The 16886-nt window shown below is 41.1% G+C and overlaps 1 protein-coding gene across 1 annotated transcript in view; it reads right to left on the bottom strand.

Annotated features, from left to right (window-relative positions):
- The window catches only part of adgb (androglobin), a gene marked incomplete at both ends in the record, with an annotated part of 63740 nt that overhangs the window by 18862 nt on the left and 27992 nt on the right, over positions 1-16886 (bottom strand). The window contains 8 exons of the mRNA XM_080048199.1: positions 1596-1783; positions 2755-2908; positions 3156-3287; positions 3916-4009; positions 5712-5846; positions 6220-6358; positions 6766-6933; positions 15429-15543. Coding sequence (XP_079904325.1) covers positions 1596-1783; positions 2755-2908; positions 3156-3287; positions 3916-4009; positions 5712-5846; positions 6220-6358; positions 6766-6933; positions 15429-15543 — 1125 coding nt within the window. The remainder of the gene's footprint in view (positions 1-1595; positions 1784-2754; positions 2909-3155; positions 3288-3915; positions 4010-5711; positions 5847-6219; positions 6359-6765; positions 6934-15428; positions 15544-16886) is intronic.

Raw genomic sequence — 16886 nt, 5'->3', positions numbered from 1 at the left:
TCTCCGTGAATTGTGTTATTTATGTTGGGGGATAATGCTTTGTTAGCTAGATGGAGCTCTTGTTAAACATATTGGCCGATTAGAATTATTATTTGTAGAGTGTGCGAGTCTTGAGTTGTGTTAGCAAAACAGTAGCTCTGTGGCCCGTTCGCTATACTTTATCCCTTACTTAGCCTAGCCTAGCTTTCCCATTGTACAACTTCTCCTGGGCAGAAATAGACTCATACACTGCAAAATGAAGCGCGGGGGTTTGGATTGAGCAACGGACCTTATGGTCAGCTAGATTATACGCCGTTCCTTTTATTTGGTGATTTTTACGGGACATCAGGCCGCCGTGATTAATGTTAAACACACGTCCTTCAACTGCTAACATGGTCGCATGTTTAGAACATAGGCTATGGAACGTCAAACGCCCCCCTGTTCCGCAACAACAAGCTGGAGCATTTAAACAGAGAGGTGGAACTGATTGTGTCGGGAATCTTACTACCCGCCGAGGTAGTAAAATTCCCGGAACAATTTCTCGCACCTTTCTTCCCTCGTTCCGCAACTGTCGCATTTAAACAGCAGGGCGGAGGGCCGAAAGGCCGGCATATTCCCGGCTTTCACTGGCTGTGTAAAAGGGGCTTCTGAGAGTTGTGCCAGTGGCATGGCTGTATACGCTGGTCACCAAAAGAAAGTGATTGTCTACAGTAGCTCAGAAGAGAGTGACATCTCAATTCAACTTAACGACACCACTGATGAGAGTTCAGATGGCCAGAAAGATGATGATGGTGACTTTGTCATTGTGAGCTTTGCAGGTAAAACCATTAGATATGCTAGGCCTTGTTTAAGAAAATTGTCCTTCAATCTTTGTCAACTATTTAATTTATTTACTTTAAATACACCTTAAATAAGTGATTGTCTAATGGATTTGTCTTGCATTACAGTTTATGAGATATATATCAATGGCACAATTCACCTCATGGTATACAATTCTCTCCAACCGCACAACTTACACCACACCGGGGTCAAGTTGTGCATCAAGACAACTTTTTTTCCAAAAGCTATATTTCTTCAACAGTTTATTCCAGATCCAAAGTTTTTATTGCCAGGGATGCACAACACCCTGAAATATATGTACATATTTGAGTTGGAGACTTTACTGTCAAGGCCTTACTTTAAAGTCACTTTGAGTGAAAAGTTGCACAACTTAGGCCACTCTCCCCTATAGATATTATTTTTATGGGGCGAAATAATTCTGGATCAGCAAAAAATTGCAATTGGCAGGTTAGATTCTTTTGTCTAAATTGCAATCAGTGCACCCCTATTCATTCTTCTATAATTATTACTGCACATAATGAGACCAAGATGACAGGCTCAAAGGTAATTAGAGCGAAATGTAGGGTTGAGGTTATGCAAGTTTTAGATCATACTTTGTGTGCTACCAAATTTATTTTTGTGCTACTGAATTTTTTTGATTGCTAGCACCAGTGCTACCACCTAAAAAAATAAGCGTACAGCCCTGATCTTTATGTATACATACATTCAACAACATCCTTGAGACTTTTAGGTTTGTGTGTACACTGTATATACTATATACCACTGGAATCTCTTACCGGCATATGATGTGTTGGTCGTTGGGAATGTAATAATCCCTGAATTCCTTCACTGAGAAGGTGTTGAGTGGACCATCATGGAGTAGAGTTGGAAGGAGGTCGCTTGAGCCAATCAAGCGCATCCTCCACTTTGCACTAGCATGGGGTGATTCAGATATGACAGCCTCTGCTACAAAGGTATAACCCAGCTGAAACAAGAGACATACAGACATTGACTTTTTGATTCTGAAATATGTCCATTTTCAGAGGGAATGTGTAAAACAGATTTAAAATAGGGGAAAGCACAACAAGGGGTTGATAACTGTTTATTTGATTGGATAGTTTTCCAACATTATTAAACCAGGCAGTCACAGTTTGTTACATATCACCCAAAAACAACTTTATAAGCAATTTACGATTAAGTTAAGCAGGATGCATTCCTAATGTGAAGCAATTAATCATTAGCCTGGCTCCGCCCGCCTACCTACTTCCGCTCAATTTTCATTTCACTTCAGTAGTCAGTCTGGGGGTGGGGGGTGTTCATGGAATCTGCTCATCCAAATTTTTGGCGGCCCAATCAGCGATCAGAGCGAGTGGCTGAGAACGATGACGTCGAAGTCGCGCTCCAGTTTCAGTTGAATGCTGCGTTCCTCGGAACTCGGAAATTTCCGACTTGGTAGTTTCGAGTTCCGACCTGTCTGTGTTCCAGTGCATCTGCTCGGGAAAGTATGGATGCCTACAACCTTTCTCATCCAAATAACTAAACGTTAGCCTCTAGCAAATTACCGTTGCCAGGTAGTCCATAGACTACAATATAGTGAAGTCGGAAATTTCCTATTTCCCAGTACAACTGAAACGCACCGCCAGAAGCCGGCTCATGACATACGTCTGACCAAACGTGATGTGATTGGTTGGCTAATCCAGAGTGGCACTGGGCAGAACCAATAGTTTTAAACTTCAACAGACACCCGCCTCCAAGTGAGTGAACGTTTGCCAATTACAGCAATTCCAGACCTACTGTACAAATTAAATGAAGTACGATGGTCTGGTTGGACCAGGCTAATTAATCATGGTAATAGTGAAACTGTGAATATATTATAATTTCAAAAATACCCCCCAAAAAATTAAAATACATACAAATACAAGGTTTGAGGAGTAAAGATTGAAAACATCCACATACCGTGTTGGGTTGATAGACATGGGCCGCTACTTTGTTGAAGATCATGTCGAGCTCTTCTCCGGTGTCATTATTTATGACATGCAGCAGACAGTTAGGGATGGGAGAGTAGACTTTTGGTACCAGCAGCATCTCCTTAGAAACCAGGAACACCTCTCTTCACAAACAACAGAAAGAAATCACTTTCCAACATACGGCTAAATTCCAAAGTAATTTTCCATTAAGTTGGCAGTCTCAAATGTAATGTTATAGAAATATCTTCCATTTGTTTCGATGGGCTAAAACATTATCGCATTTAGTAAGAAGGGGGGACAGCAGCCATTAACACCTGAATTCAGCCAAGCCAGGTGGTGAATACTCCTTCACTGACAAGCTTTAACCTTTAAGTGACAATGTTCTCTTACCTAAAGACCAAGACCCAGGAGTTAGCTGTGTCTTGAAGAGAGACGGAGTAATCAGCAAAGTTGATTCTGGACCATTCATCCTGCTGACAGGGGTAGCACTCTGCATTCTGCCCGGTGCGGTCAATGGTATACCTGTGAACCAAACACAGAAGGCCAGGCTACATTTAGAAACTTCCCTGTCAAGGGTGGATATTTTAATAAACAGTGAGAAGACCATGACATTCATAAAATAATTTATGCAAACTACTTGGGAGAAAATATAGCCCCGATGTGGTTGATTTTGAAAAAAATTCAATATAATTTTATTTTATTTTAAAGCTAAAGCATGCTAAAAAGGCACACAGCACTGAACAAACCCCCCACTCCATCCTCTGTACACACATTGACCAAGCTCTACACAGTCTCATGCACGCACATACTCCCCCAGGCAGCGGGTCATTCGGCAGACGCTGCTAGCCGATTGGAAGAAGGAGCGGATAAACAGCAGATGGTACCACTGGGAAAAGATGGAACACAATGTGGAAAAATGCTCCCTGCCTGGCCACCACAGGCCGCCGCAACCAGGAGAGGGAGCAGATTCTGGACATGCGGTGCAACAGAGAGGCTAAAAACGCATGCCATGCAATCAAGAAGTATTGGCAAGGGAGTGTACTAGAAAAAGAGCCCTCCATATTTTCAAACAGACCACAATTCATATGTTTGTGTGAATTATTTCTTAGCCGTCAGTGATTCTGACTATGCGTTTTTATTCTACATTTACCGTAGCACCATGGCGGCATGTTTTTCTGCATCCGATTCGACCCTCGACCACATGTCTGTAAGGATCATAGATGCACTGAGGTTCTTCTTTGTACCTGGATGATATGAGCGCACACACACAAACACGCACACACACAGAGACACAGACACACACACACACATGCACGCATGCACAAGTAACAGGCATTAAAGATGAAGGACAATCCATGTATCTGACAAACACGTGAAAATACTATTAGCTGAACTAGTTTAAGGTAGGAAACATATATTGCAAAATGCATTTTTGCATTGTTAAGTGAAAGGTGTTAGCAGGAGATTATTCACACCTTGACATTTAGTTTCACACTCATCTCAGCAGACAGGTAACCATGACAGAACGGAACCAGAAACCCTCTGAGGCGACAGCGGAATGATAGATGGTTTCCACATCTGACATTTGGCATAGGTTTCCCCATATCCTCCCTTCACCCTTCCCCTCCCTAGTGCTCAGCTCTCCCTTTTCAAATGGCCATTTCCCCAAATTGATACAGCCACTACAGCAAGCCAAGACGGGCTATTGAGAGATGAAGACCTCCTATCATCTTTATAACAAAAGAGAGGCAACAGACAGATAAAGAAGAGGTGGACATGAAACAGTGAAATGAGAACATCAAGTGGAAAAGTTATAAAGGAAATGTGGGATGAGCAGGGGGTTGTTTGAGGTAGTCTCTGGCACAAACAGATATGTTGGGCAATTTTAATGTTCAAAATAACAGACGGCTAGTTCTAACTTTTCTCGTAGTGCAGTCAGACAGGCAGCATTTTTAAAATGTGATTGCGATTTTGCTCCGACAGCTGCACTTTGTGTCCTGACTAGTAAATGAATACAATTCAAGAGAGCTCACCAATGACAGGTCTACATCTTAGAAATCAAGCTGTTCAGCCTGTGTGTGTGTGTGTGTGTGTATGTGTCTCTTCCTTGTGCTAATGGCACAGAACGACCAGTGATATTTGTTTGATACTGTGGATATTCAAAATGGTTGGTGTGCTCAAACCACATTTTCAAGCCATAAAGTAATAAGCTAAATAGTATCGACGTTATTGGACGGCACTGTTTTATGCAGAAAGGAGGCTGGGCATATTCCCACATGTGCAATTTATTCATAGGCACTAAAGCAGTACAAAAAAAGAAAAGCATTATTCCAAAGGAACATTGATGTATCATTTTACAAGGGAAAAAACGAATCAGCTCAATCTCTCCATTTAATCTCTCATTATTTCCTAGGAACTGTCAAATGACGCCATGTTTTCTCTTCCCCATCTTTCACTTGCTGTCGCCTGGCTGTCGACAGGTGTGGCTGTTGATGCAGCAATGATGTGCGCTTGTGTGTGTGTGTGCGTTTTCCTTCATGTGTGTGTGTGTGTGTCCCCTCTGTGGCCACCCCTCATCTGTCAGGGTGTGTTAGCAAGAGTGGCAGTCTCATCAATACATATGTGTGCCTCTGCTCAGGGGCTCAATACAAGCCAAGGGGCTAAATCAAACAGTGAAAAGGTGTGTGTTTGTGTGTTTTTTCGGACACTAAATAATAATCTACGAATGAAACAGGGGTATTCTGTTGTTTTAGTATTCTTCCCCCTGATGGGTTCCCTTGTGTTTTCCCAACTGCTAAATAATTGTTTGTCAATCAAACATAGAGCATCAAACTAAAAAAAGATGGATTCTGAGACGTTCTGATGAAAAAGTTAGTATTTGCACCTGGCCATGAGATTTGGATGTGTATCCTTTGTGTATCTTAGTGTTTATTAAGATGTGTTTACCTGGTTTTGAGGCGTTTAGTACCTCTCGTACTAAGTATCCTCTGAATCCAGCCTGCAGAATGGTGACTGCATTGACCTCCCTGTCTGTTGGCACCCTGTCTGTCCAGCTTCCTGGAGGCTTTGACTCTCCATCCACTTTAGAAAGTAACAGCAGAATATTGCAAGATAATAATCAACTATCATAACTGTTGAACCATTTAACCACTTTAAAAATGAATTAATCTAAATAAGTTTGCTATTCTGTGATGTAATGTATGCAGTACTTGTATATCAAAGTTCATTTAGTTGGAATAAAATAAATCTAATATAGTGTTTTAATGCATCAATTGTAATAATTGGGAGAATGAAGATGTAGGGCTAGGAGGCAATTGAATGAGTAATGTAAGGTTTTAACCTGTGATACTCACATATGTAATCACATGTGCTAGGCATATACTACATTTACAAACATATGTATACTGTAGATCTACAATGTACGAAAATTCACAAAAACACAAATAGCACTTACATGTCAGGGAGTGTTCTTTGGATTGAGTGGCCAGGAGTGAAGGGTCAGCCGTGAGGGCCAGTACAGCAAACCTCTCCTCTGGTGTCAGCTTCCTGCCCACAGCCTCACACAGCATGTGGTAAACTGCAGAGTGAAACACCTAAACACACAGTAAACACACACAGGAGAAACCAGGCGATGATAGCAGTTGTGTGTGCGTGTGAGTGACTGAAGCATAATAATACTATGATTTACACCCTCATAAATATGGGAGGAATAAGAGTCCACAGTTCATACTATATAAGAAATCAATGCTTTTATCCAAAACGACTTTCTATCGATCCACATATATAGACATCAAGCTATGCAGACATTTCAAATTTTTGGGGACACGTGGTATTCTAACATGCAATCATGTTATGTTCTTATTTCATGAAGTATAGGATTTAGTAGATAGCAACTAAGGACTGTTTCCCAATGTGTGAAGTATAAAGGAAGATAAGCTGATGCCTGGATATGCATCATCACAACTGTGTACCACCATAAGACCATTGCTCAATAATCTACCTTGGTGTGCTTCCATTTTCCGCGGACAGTCTTGATGTTTTGGGGGCAGTGAGCCAACTGTAGTTTATTTCTCCCTTCTGGCTGGTTCTGCTCATCACTAAAGGAAGACACCACTCTGGACAGGGCCGTGAAAATGGATGAGGCCCGATCATTGAAACGAGCACTTTCCTGTATAATATGGGAAAACACAAGGCGAGTGTTTTAATGTTGTTCACTTGGTGCCAATGAAATAGAATGCAAGTTAACCCATTGATGACGGCTGCTGCGCGATGCCACATTGTATCTCCTGCCTGATGCTGCGTAACGCAGCATTGTTACTTTATCAAATTTTCATGGCGCACGCAGCATAGAATGCACCGTCATTGGTTCAAATACACATGAGGTGGGATTTGTTGATTTTTTAAGACCACGTGACCACCCAAAAAATGTGTGGTTTGCCGAAAATCACGCCAATCAAAAAAATAAAAAATAAATAATAATAATAACTAGAAATGCAATTCCTGAAGAAATTGCGGTGTGAATGCTGCGCTGCTGAACTGAAGCTGATGCTGAATAAACTTTACTGCTGAATGTTGATGAAGAACGAAGGATGAATATATCTGAATGAACAGAATGGTTGAAAAATAGAATGTTTGAGAAATGTGGAATATTTGGAAGTTTGAATGGACTTTCTAGCTGAATTGAGGAATGAATTATGACCTTGAAGTATGACCTCCAAAATGTAATCAGTTCATCTTTGAGTCAGAATCAACATTTGTGCAAAGTTGGAAGAAAAACCGTGGAAGCGTTCATGAGAATGCAGTCACAAAAGGCAACGTCACAGTGACCTTGAAATTTCACCTTTGACCTCTAAACTCTTGTGATGTCATCTCTGAGTCATAATCAACATCTGTGCAAAATTTGAAGAAAATCCGGTGAAGTCTAAAATTTGGTGTTGGAACGGGGAATTGAACCCCCAACCCTGTGTTCAGCTCAATCAGGATACTACCATGTAATGTCCTGAAGGAGCTGAACATGTAGAATGTGGTATGAAGTTTATCGGATGAAAACTGACTGAGTAAACGCAACTTGAATTGTGTGTGTGTGTGTGTGTGTGTGTGTGTGTGTGTGTGTGTGTGTGTGGTGTGTGTGTCTCTGTGGTATGTGTAGGGTGTGTGTGTGTGTGCGTGCCTGCGTGTGCGTGTGTGTGTGAGTGTGTCTCACTGTGGTGTGTGTCTGTGTCTTTGTGTGTGTGTGTGTGTGTGTGTGTGTGTGTGTGTGTGTGTGTGTGCATGTGTGTGTGTGTCTCTGTGGTATATGTAGGGTGGGTGTGTGTGTGTGTAGGGTGTGTGTGTGTGTGTGTGTGTGTGTCTCTGTGGTGTGTGTAGGGTGTGTGTGTGTGTGTGTCTCTCCCTCCCTCTCTCTCTCTATGGATCCTAATGATTGGAGTTTGACCTACATTAGCCTATGATGTCACAGACAGGTGCAGAGGTCTCTATAGTGATTGACAGCTAATCAGTGTGTCAATTGCAAACAGCTGTTATGCATGCAGTTAGAGATCTCTCCCCCTCTGGGATGAAACAGACGATTTCAAATGAACGCTAAGCCCGAACTAATGGCCGTATCTCGCAAACCGCTTGTCTGACAGAAAAAATAATTATACCGTGAGAACCAGAAGATTCCAATTAATATTCAGTGTGAAATTTGGGTCTGTAGTGTAAACAATTTGGCTAGGCCAGCAAGTTGAAAATGGAGTACATTTGGCCTCTTTTCTAGGGACGTTGCTCAATCCACTCACTGTTTGATTTTGATTTTTTGATTTTAGTGCCTATGAATAAAGTGTGCACCTGTGCAAGACGAACAGGAAAAACGTTTAAAGAGGACCTATGATGCTTTTTGACTTTTATGACCTATAAACGTTGTTATGATGATTCATAGTCATGCTTAACCATACTAAATTATCAAATAATGACTTACATGCATTTCGACGTATTCCCTGCTGACCGTCTGGGGTGTCTGTGCCGAGCACTAAACACTATTCTAGCCAGTCGAGAAGTCACGTGTTAAAAGCGGTCTACCCTTTGTAACTTTGTGACGTCGCATGTAACTTTGTGAAGTCACCACGCGGATGTTTCCATGTATGGTAATGCTGTCACTTCCCTGTTCGCGTCTGCCTCGTGTCTGCCTCGCGCCCTTATAGGTCCATGCTCGCGCTTCCCGCCACTGAAAGTGTTCCGGAAGGAAGGTAACCAATCACAACGGAGTGGGGTTTGCAGGAGGGGGGGAGGGTAGCGGAGATGGCCGATGCACAGGCGGAGGGAGCGGAGATTGCCGAAGCACACACACTCAAGTGTTGACAGGACGTGCTGGATCGCCAAAATAAGAGAAAGAGCTTCCCGAAAATCTACATAGTTTTTTGTGATGTGATTCGTGTCAGGTTGCTCTATAGCAGTGTAAAACAAGAAATTAAGACCAGAAAAGTAGTATAATAGGTCCTCTTTAATGGAGTTTCTACGATGAAGTATGAACGAGTAGGAATGATCATAATTTTGCATGAAATATTAAAATTCATAAAAGTTGAATTATCTCAGAATTTTGCGGAGGTTCCAAAAAATTCTGAAACATACAAATTAATGTCCTGAAATAGCTGAACAATTGGAAGGGTATATGAAGTTTGTGGGAATAAGTATGAATGAGTGGCTGGGATTTGAATATTTTTCATAAAACGTTGAAAAAATATGAAATTATGAATTTTTTTAAAAATGTTGAAGGGGAGCAATAAAGTCCTTGAAGAGCTGAACATGTAGATATGTGAATCAGGTTTGAAGGTTGAAGTATGTTGAAGATATGGAACAGCGAAGAAACGGCGGAATAATAATTTGAAAACTGTAGGATATCAATACTGTGAATGCTTGTAACATTCACACCAAAAATACGCCAGCTGTGTCGGCGATAGTGTATTACAAAACAGTTAGTGGTGTTCAGAGCGCAGAATCAAGGTCTACTATAGGCTACTGACGAAAATCACACAACACATTGCATCTATTTATTAACAATATTTATGAATTTAGGCTATATTTTGCTGCTCCAACTCAAATTCAGCCCAGCCAGGCGATAGTTAAGTTTCAGTTTCGTTTTCATCTCCGTGGTATACAGCCGTTTGGACCAGCTGATCGGCTCCCGACAGCAGGAGTCAGTCTGCGTTCCAGTTGTACTGGAAAGTCGGATTTATGGTGCCAGTGATAACTGAACTAAATAATAAAATAAAGCTATCTTCTCCTTCCTATATCTGTCTATCTTTATCCCTCCACTGCACACTCAGTCACTACTATCCATGCTAAAAGGAAGTAGGATTATAACCTTGTTTAGCACATTATTTTTAAATATTTTATACTATTTATTCTTTTTTTTCTCCCCCATCTAATTTTGACGATTTTTAGAAAAATGTGTTGGTTTGTAAGCGCTAAGGGAGCATGTTTAAAGGTCACATATTATGCTAAATGCACTTTTTAAATGTGTTCTAACATATCCATGGGTCCACGGTGTGCCTAGAGACTGCCAAAATATTTAAAAAAATAACAATCTCTCCTGTTCTCACTCTCCCCCTTTCTGAAACCCCCACCCCTCCCCCCCAATATACTCCAGTCAGAATTTTCCCCTTTTCTGACCTCACAAACTGGAAAGCCAGAAGATTCCACTGTGCAGCCCACACCCTTATTTCTTATTGGTCCACGGCCCTGACAGACAGAGGGCGAGGCGTATCTGGCTTCGCTTCCGGACAGGGGGCGGGGGCAGCTCAAAGATTGTATATTTACGAGGGGAGCTGCAGCTCTTTTTAAAAAATAGGCCATTGTGAGATTAGCTGAACATCAGCATAGTACAATAAATTATCTGAAAGTTTTTTTCAGCAAACAATTAAAGAAAAACATATTAGGGACCACTAAGACCATATAATATGGTGTATAATAGAACCGAAAAGTGTATAATATGGGAGCTTTAAATAAAACCTGTGAACCTTAACTTTTAAATGTATTTTATTTCATGTTTCTATGTGCTACACAGGCTTAGATATCAAGGTTTTGGTAGACTTTACAATTCATACTATTTTTTCAGAAAACCCTCAGGCATTAAGGACATGCATCCTAGATTGCCATAGTCATCAATGGGTTAAATAGAACTGCCATGCAGATAGCCCACAATACAGATACATTTTGGTGAATTTAATTTGTGAAACTTAAAAGGTGCTCCGAGGAACTTTCAGTTTGTGTTAATTCTAGCACCCCCTTTCGACAAAAGCAGTAGTGTGTACGACACAAGCTGTTGTTCCTGGGTGAGCGTACCCATGATAAAGGCATTAAGAAAAACTAAATAAAAATAGCATTCTTTGCACTGATGGTCTCGTTTCCTGTTTCATGTCATTTATGACATAAATTTGTTTCAGAAATATTCCAAAGTTCCTCCTAGCGCCTTTAATCAAGATTGTTACAGGAAATTTGCTACAAGTATTTTACCTGTGCTGGACTGTGGCTATAGGCAAGATGAAAACATTTAATTCCATCAGCCTACACACTGAAAGCATGTTTTTCTGTCACAAGATAAGACCTCTGAATAATTATATAGGGGAAGGTGGGGTGATTTGTGCAACTTTTTACTCAAAGTGATTTTAAAGTGAGGCCTTGACAGTTATGTCTCCAACTCAAATATGTACATATATTTCAGGATGTTGTGCATCCCTGGCAATAAAAACTTTGGATCTGGAATAAACTGTTTAAGAAATATAGCTTTCGGAAAAAAAGTTGTCTTGACGCACAAATCACCCCACTACGTGGGGTGATTTGTGCGTCATTGTGTCACAATGACAAAGTCACCATCATCATCTTTCTGGCCATCTGAACTCTCATCAGTGGTGTCGTTAAGTGGAATTGAGATGTCACTCTCTTCTGAGCTACTGTAGACAATCACTTTCTTTTGGTGACCAGCGTATACAGCCATGCCACTGGCACAACTCTCAGAAATGTACTTTGCACTAGTTGCTCCGTGCTTGTGGAACCAACTGCCACCTGACAAATGTGATTCCCCCTACATTTCTGCCTTTAAATCAAGGCTCAAAACCCATATGTACACCCTGGTGTTTCCTCCCCATTAACTATCTTACCTCTGCACTACTATCTGTGTTTATGTGGATGTATGGGCTTTACGTCTTTTATTTTGGTTATTGTTATTGTACCTTCATTGTTTACCTACTGAATGCACTATGTACAGCACTTTGGACAGTGCAAACTGTCATAAATGTGCTTTTATAAATACATTTTACTTACTTACTTACTTATAACTCACCCAGGCCCTTGCGCACAAATCACCCCATCCCCAGAATTTTGGATAATAGGCATGATGCAGCAATTTAGGGTTGACATTGTGCTAACTATATAGACTCAAAGTGTAGCATACCAAAGCACTAAAACATGTGTCAAATGTTTTCAAACGTGTCTATAATTGTTCAGACACAATAATCAAAAAACCTTGATCATGGAAATTTTACTTTGAAAGGCAAAACACAGTTTTTTGAGCTTAAATGTGCTTATATCTTATTCCTTGTGTCTCCCTTCTTTACAGGATGAGTCAAATGGATGGCTCTTCTTAAATATGTGGTCACATTTCCAATTTCTTCCACGGTTTTCTAGAAACAAGGGGTTTTGCAACTTCCAAAACGCACAAATCACCCCACCTTCCCCTACTCAGTGACACAAACATCTAGCAGAGGTGTTTTCAAACTAACATGATGTGATTTTTTAAATTGAAGCTGTAATGTAACCCACTCAAAACATTTATCAAAAAGGACCTCATAACAAACATTTTCCTCTGGTCCATCTTCATGTTCAACACAGCTCTGTTCCGTAATTTTAACATTGTCATGTTGAAGGTTAAACTTATTGTATTCTTTATTTATTTTTTGTGTGAATACAAATATTAAATTATTTGTTATTTAAAAACCAAAATAAAAAAGGCTGACTCAGCCTTGGCAGAGGTATTCATGCTCTGAGTGCTTTTTGGTTAATTTGTTTAGTCACCACTGTATTTCTCACTCACTATATGCCCCTCTCACAGCCTCTTTGATTTTGTCTATTGTAGATTTGATGGTTTGTTGAAGGAATATCCATATTTTAATTGGTCTGTTTGTGTTGATGCTTAAAAAAAAGGGTCGAAAGCAAGGAAAAGGTCATGTAGTGTTTCCTTTGCTGTGTTTCTTCAGCTGTGGTTGACCCATCAGCTGGTAAATGCATCCACAGACAATATTATAATTATTATTATTATAATACATGGGCGTAAAATTGCGTATGGACGGTGTGGACGTGTCCATACCAATATTCAAATGTTCTGAAATTGTCCACACCAATATGAGAAGGATATGACAACGACGAGAAAGGGTTAATGCGTTGCCTCTTTATAGTCCCGCCTTAAGTATTTTGTATTTTGCTTTGCCTCCTGTTGGTTGTCGTGGGTTGTGTTTCGGTTAGCGGTGATTGGTTGCTTAATTTGAGAGCGGCAAAACAGCTTCTGCTGTCATTTCGGAATCTATCAGCTCAGCTGCTGCGCTATGAATGCGGCTGAAGTTTGACGTCAACTGAGGAAGAATGTCGGGGAAATAAAGGAAAGAAGTGGCGTTTTCTCCCGGTGGCCAAGGGAAGCCAGGCTTCCCTGTTTTTTAGGCTGTAGTTGTCATCCAATAAAAACATTTATATTAACAGTTTCGGTAATCTTTGGTGCTGTGCTCCTGTCATTTCTTCCCCATTTCTCTCCTCTCGTTGAGCATTTCACAATGCGCGAAACAGCGCCCCTTTACATTTAGATTCTGAAGACGCGGCGAAACACGACACTGCACACTGTATGTCTGCGAGGAAGCCAGGCCGAGCTGGCTTCCCTTGGTAAAAAAAAGAAAAATAATTGACCAATCAGGTGAGGCTATTACCAAGACACTGCCCTCTGTGATTGGTCAGGAGGGTGTCAGGAGGGTGCCAAGGGAAGCCACTCGGCCTTTGGCTTCACACCAATCAAATCAAAGCATCATTTATCAACGTCACTGAAATTTAACAACAATAACAATAGCGGGAGATTAGCATGTTTGCATTGTTATCATATTAGCAAGAACAGTTATGGAGGGTGGAGATTTTGAGTATTTAGTAACAAATTATTTTACCAAACTGCCAATTGAGAAGCCATTAAAAATCAAATCTGACGGCAGGCCAATGTGTGTGGAGAGAAAGAAAGTTTATCGCACTTTCCGTGAGGATAACTATGTCCGCACCGAGTGGCTAGCTGGTAGCGGCAAACTTCAGCTAATGGCCTTCCTCTACAAATAGTGAGTAAAATACACACCTCCTCCCGGCGCGGGTTAACTGTTCCCTTAACTGTCTGTGTAACTATGTGTGTTATGTTTTGTGTTATTTTATTGCTAATTGTGCCTTGATTGCCTGGATTAAGTTGCATTGGTAGGCCTACTGTATATCCACTGAAGTTGTTCTGGGTTGTCTTAAGTATAGTGTTGTAATGAACATTTTGCCTAGTACTTAAACGAAAAGGATGTATAAAAAGTATGTGTCTATGTCAAGCACCTACAACTGATTGTGTGAGTCATGTCTCATGTGAACGTGAAACTTAAAATAGCCTTAAACGTCCCCTAATTATATTGTGAATGAATTCGAATCTGCATTGGGCATTAAGCGGCTAGTTGTGCATTCCGGTCGGGGTGGGGGGTGCATTTATAATAAAATTTATAATTTAATAAGACGATAAGGAAGTGTGTGAATGAGTGAGTGAGTGAGAGAGAGAGAGCGAATGAGCGGTGTCGGGCAGATTACAGGCGTGTGTAAGTCCTGGTAAAGTGACCAGGCGCTATAATAGCTCTTGTAGTTACATTAAATACAAGCTGCGACGTAGCCTACTCTTTACTGTCCCGCACCTTCCAATACACATGTAGATTAAAGGTGTTGTCTCACTTGGCTTCCTCAAAAAAAAATCCCCACGCCACGCCACTGGAAAGGAGAAAGCAGAACCAAAGCACTGTGCAAATTTCGCACCATATATGCCTATTGATTCTGCTCTGCTATGTGCTGTAGTAAAGATAGGTCGCCTTGGAAACAATTAATCCCCCGTAGACCGCGAGCATCTTGTCTTTTTTACTCGCGCAAATCACCATTCTCTGCAGCTGTCACCGGCTCTGTGTTGTTTCTCTCTCACCGGCTCGTCGAGGCTCGGGCACGCTCGCGCTTCAGCTGCGCTCCAACTCCCCGGTTCACTCGTAAACTGAAATTCCGAGTCGGGGACAGCCCTACTGTAAAACATAAGCAGCCAAGGATGTATGAATATAATACGTTTTTTAGTACAAAACGATTGATAGCCGCTCAACTCTTGACTAAACTGTACATAGATACATGATAAAACTGGTTTGGTTAATAAACTAGTGAGCGGTTGGATGCTGGGTCTGGGGCGAGGGCGTTTCGCCAAATTGTGTGACGTTTCGCCAAAATGTGTCCCCACCAATATGAACATCAAAGTTACGCCACTGTTATAATATTCTGCAGATAAACTAGAATAATCTCTCAAATCCACTTCAAAAACGTAAAAAAAAAATCACTTCATGTGTGATAAAATGACTATCAATGCCATAGATGTAAGCCTTCCGTCACCTTGGTCAGGTCTAACATGACGGTTTCTTCATCCCCAAAGATGAAAGGTGTCTTGCTGCACAGGTGAACGTGGTAACCCAGTACTGCCTTTGTGTGGAAGGACAACACATGGCGCCTGGAGGGGAGAAAAAGAACACTGAGCACTTGGTGTTCTGCACATTGCAAATTATATCAATTGCAATTTTTTGGGACTAAAAGACACTTTGTAAGATATGCAAGGTGTAGTCATGACTCGATTCTATACTTCTTAATATTGCTAGTGGCTCATTTAAAGAGTGATGTTGTCTTGTTAGTTTCTTTTTAAGAGGTCCACAGGAATAAAATGTAAAAAACACAAATTAATAGAAATCATCAAATGAAAAAAATTTGTTTTCATCATCTCACAAAAATGATCACCACAATGACCGAGTACAGACGTATCCCTCCACTAACCCACTTTCTGGTTAAACTCACTGCACAATTAAATGGAAAAATGCATTAAACAACAGGACTGGAACGAATCCCATTCTACTCTTAATAGTGAAACTACTGTATGTTTCTCTCAAGTAACACTGTGTGGGTCAAAGAGTCAGAAGTGCTGTAGCCGTATTTCCACTCTGCAGAGTGCCAAGCTGAGGTCACTGGGCCTGGTAAGGCATGGGGAGGTGGAATCCCACTCCCTATGGCCCCATTAACTTTACATAATGCAGCAGTCATAGCCTAACTAGATGGATGAGCACGGAGGTGGTGCTAGGCTAGGGCTGCAGAAAAATAGGACAGCATACAAAGGGGAAATGGATGGTAGAGGTAGAAGGAACGAGAGACTAATGGATATGAGAGAAATGGAAATGTACAAAAGAAGAAACAATACAGTACATTCAAATAACATAGAAGGAGAAAGCACACCAGGTCAGTGGAGAGACTGGAGACAATAACACACTGGCATAATAGTGAACCACGTACAGAAGGACTGGCAGGAACATGCACAGAAAAAGAGAGTGGAAGTGCTTTCAAAACTTATTGCTACCCAAAAACCAAGGATGTCAGCTATTCTTTGTCAGTGGGAGTATACTATAGGGTGTATGGGCGTGATGCGTTGAGTGCTATGTGTGTGATTATGGCTCAGTGGTAATTGCACTGCTGCATACCTGCACATGACCCCAGAAACTAGGCCTTCTGCTTCTAGGCCAAGTAGCACCCAATAATAGAGACTAGGACAGATGCTTTTTACTGTTATCAGAGCCTCTGAGGTAGCCAGATATCCACTGCTCATTTTATGATAGCTTTAAGTAGATGTCTGCGTAGGTGTTTACACCACAACAACTAGGGTGAAAATGCATCCTTTCATAAAAAACTCCCAGGGGGGCTGTGTGCAAACATTTTGAAAACAGGGTGATATAACGGGAAATAAAGTGCTATGGTTGGCAGCATTAGTGCTGTGCTGATAAGCGCTTAGAGCGGTATCAGGTGAAAGCCTGA

The sequence above is a fragment of the Ammodytes marinus genome, assembly GCF_949987685.1.
Source record: "Ammodytes marinus genome assembly, chromosome: 19".
In the NCBI taxonomy this organism is placed as follows: domain Eukaryota; kingdom Metazoa; phylum Chordata; class Actinopteri; order Uranoscopiformes; family Ammodytidae; genus Ammodytes; species Ammodytes marinus.
The sequence above is the reverse complement of the archived record's forward strand: the minus strand, read 5'-3'. Positions and strand labels throughout refer to the sequence as shown.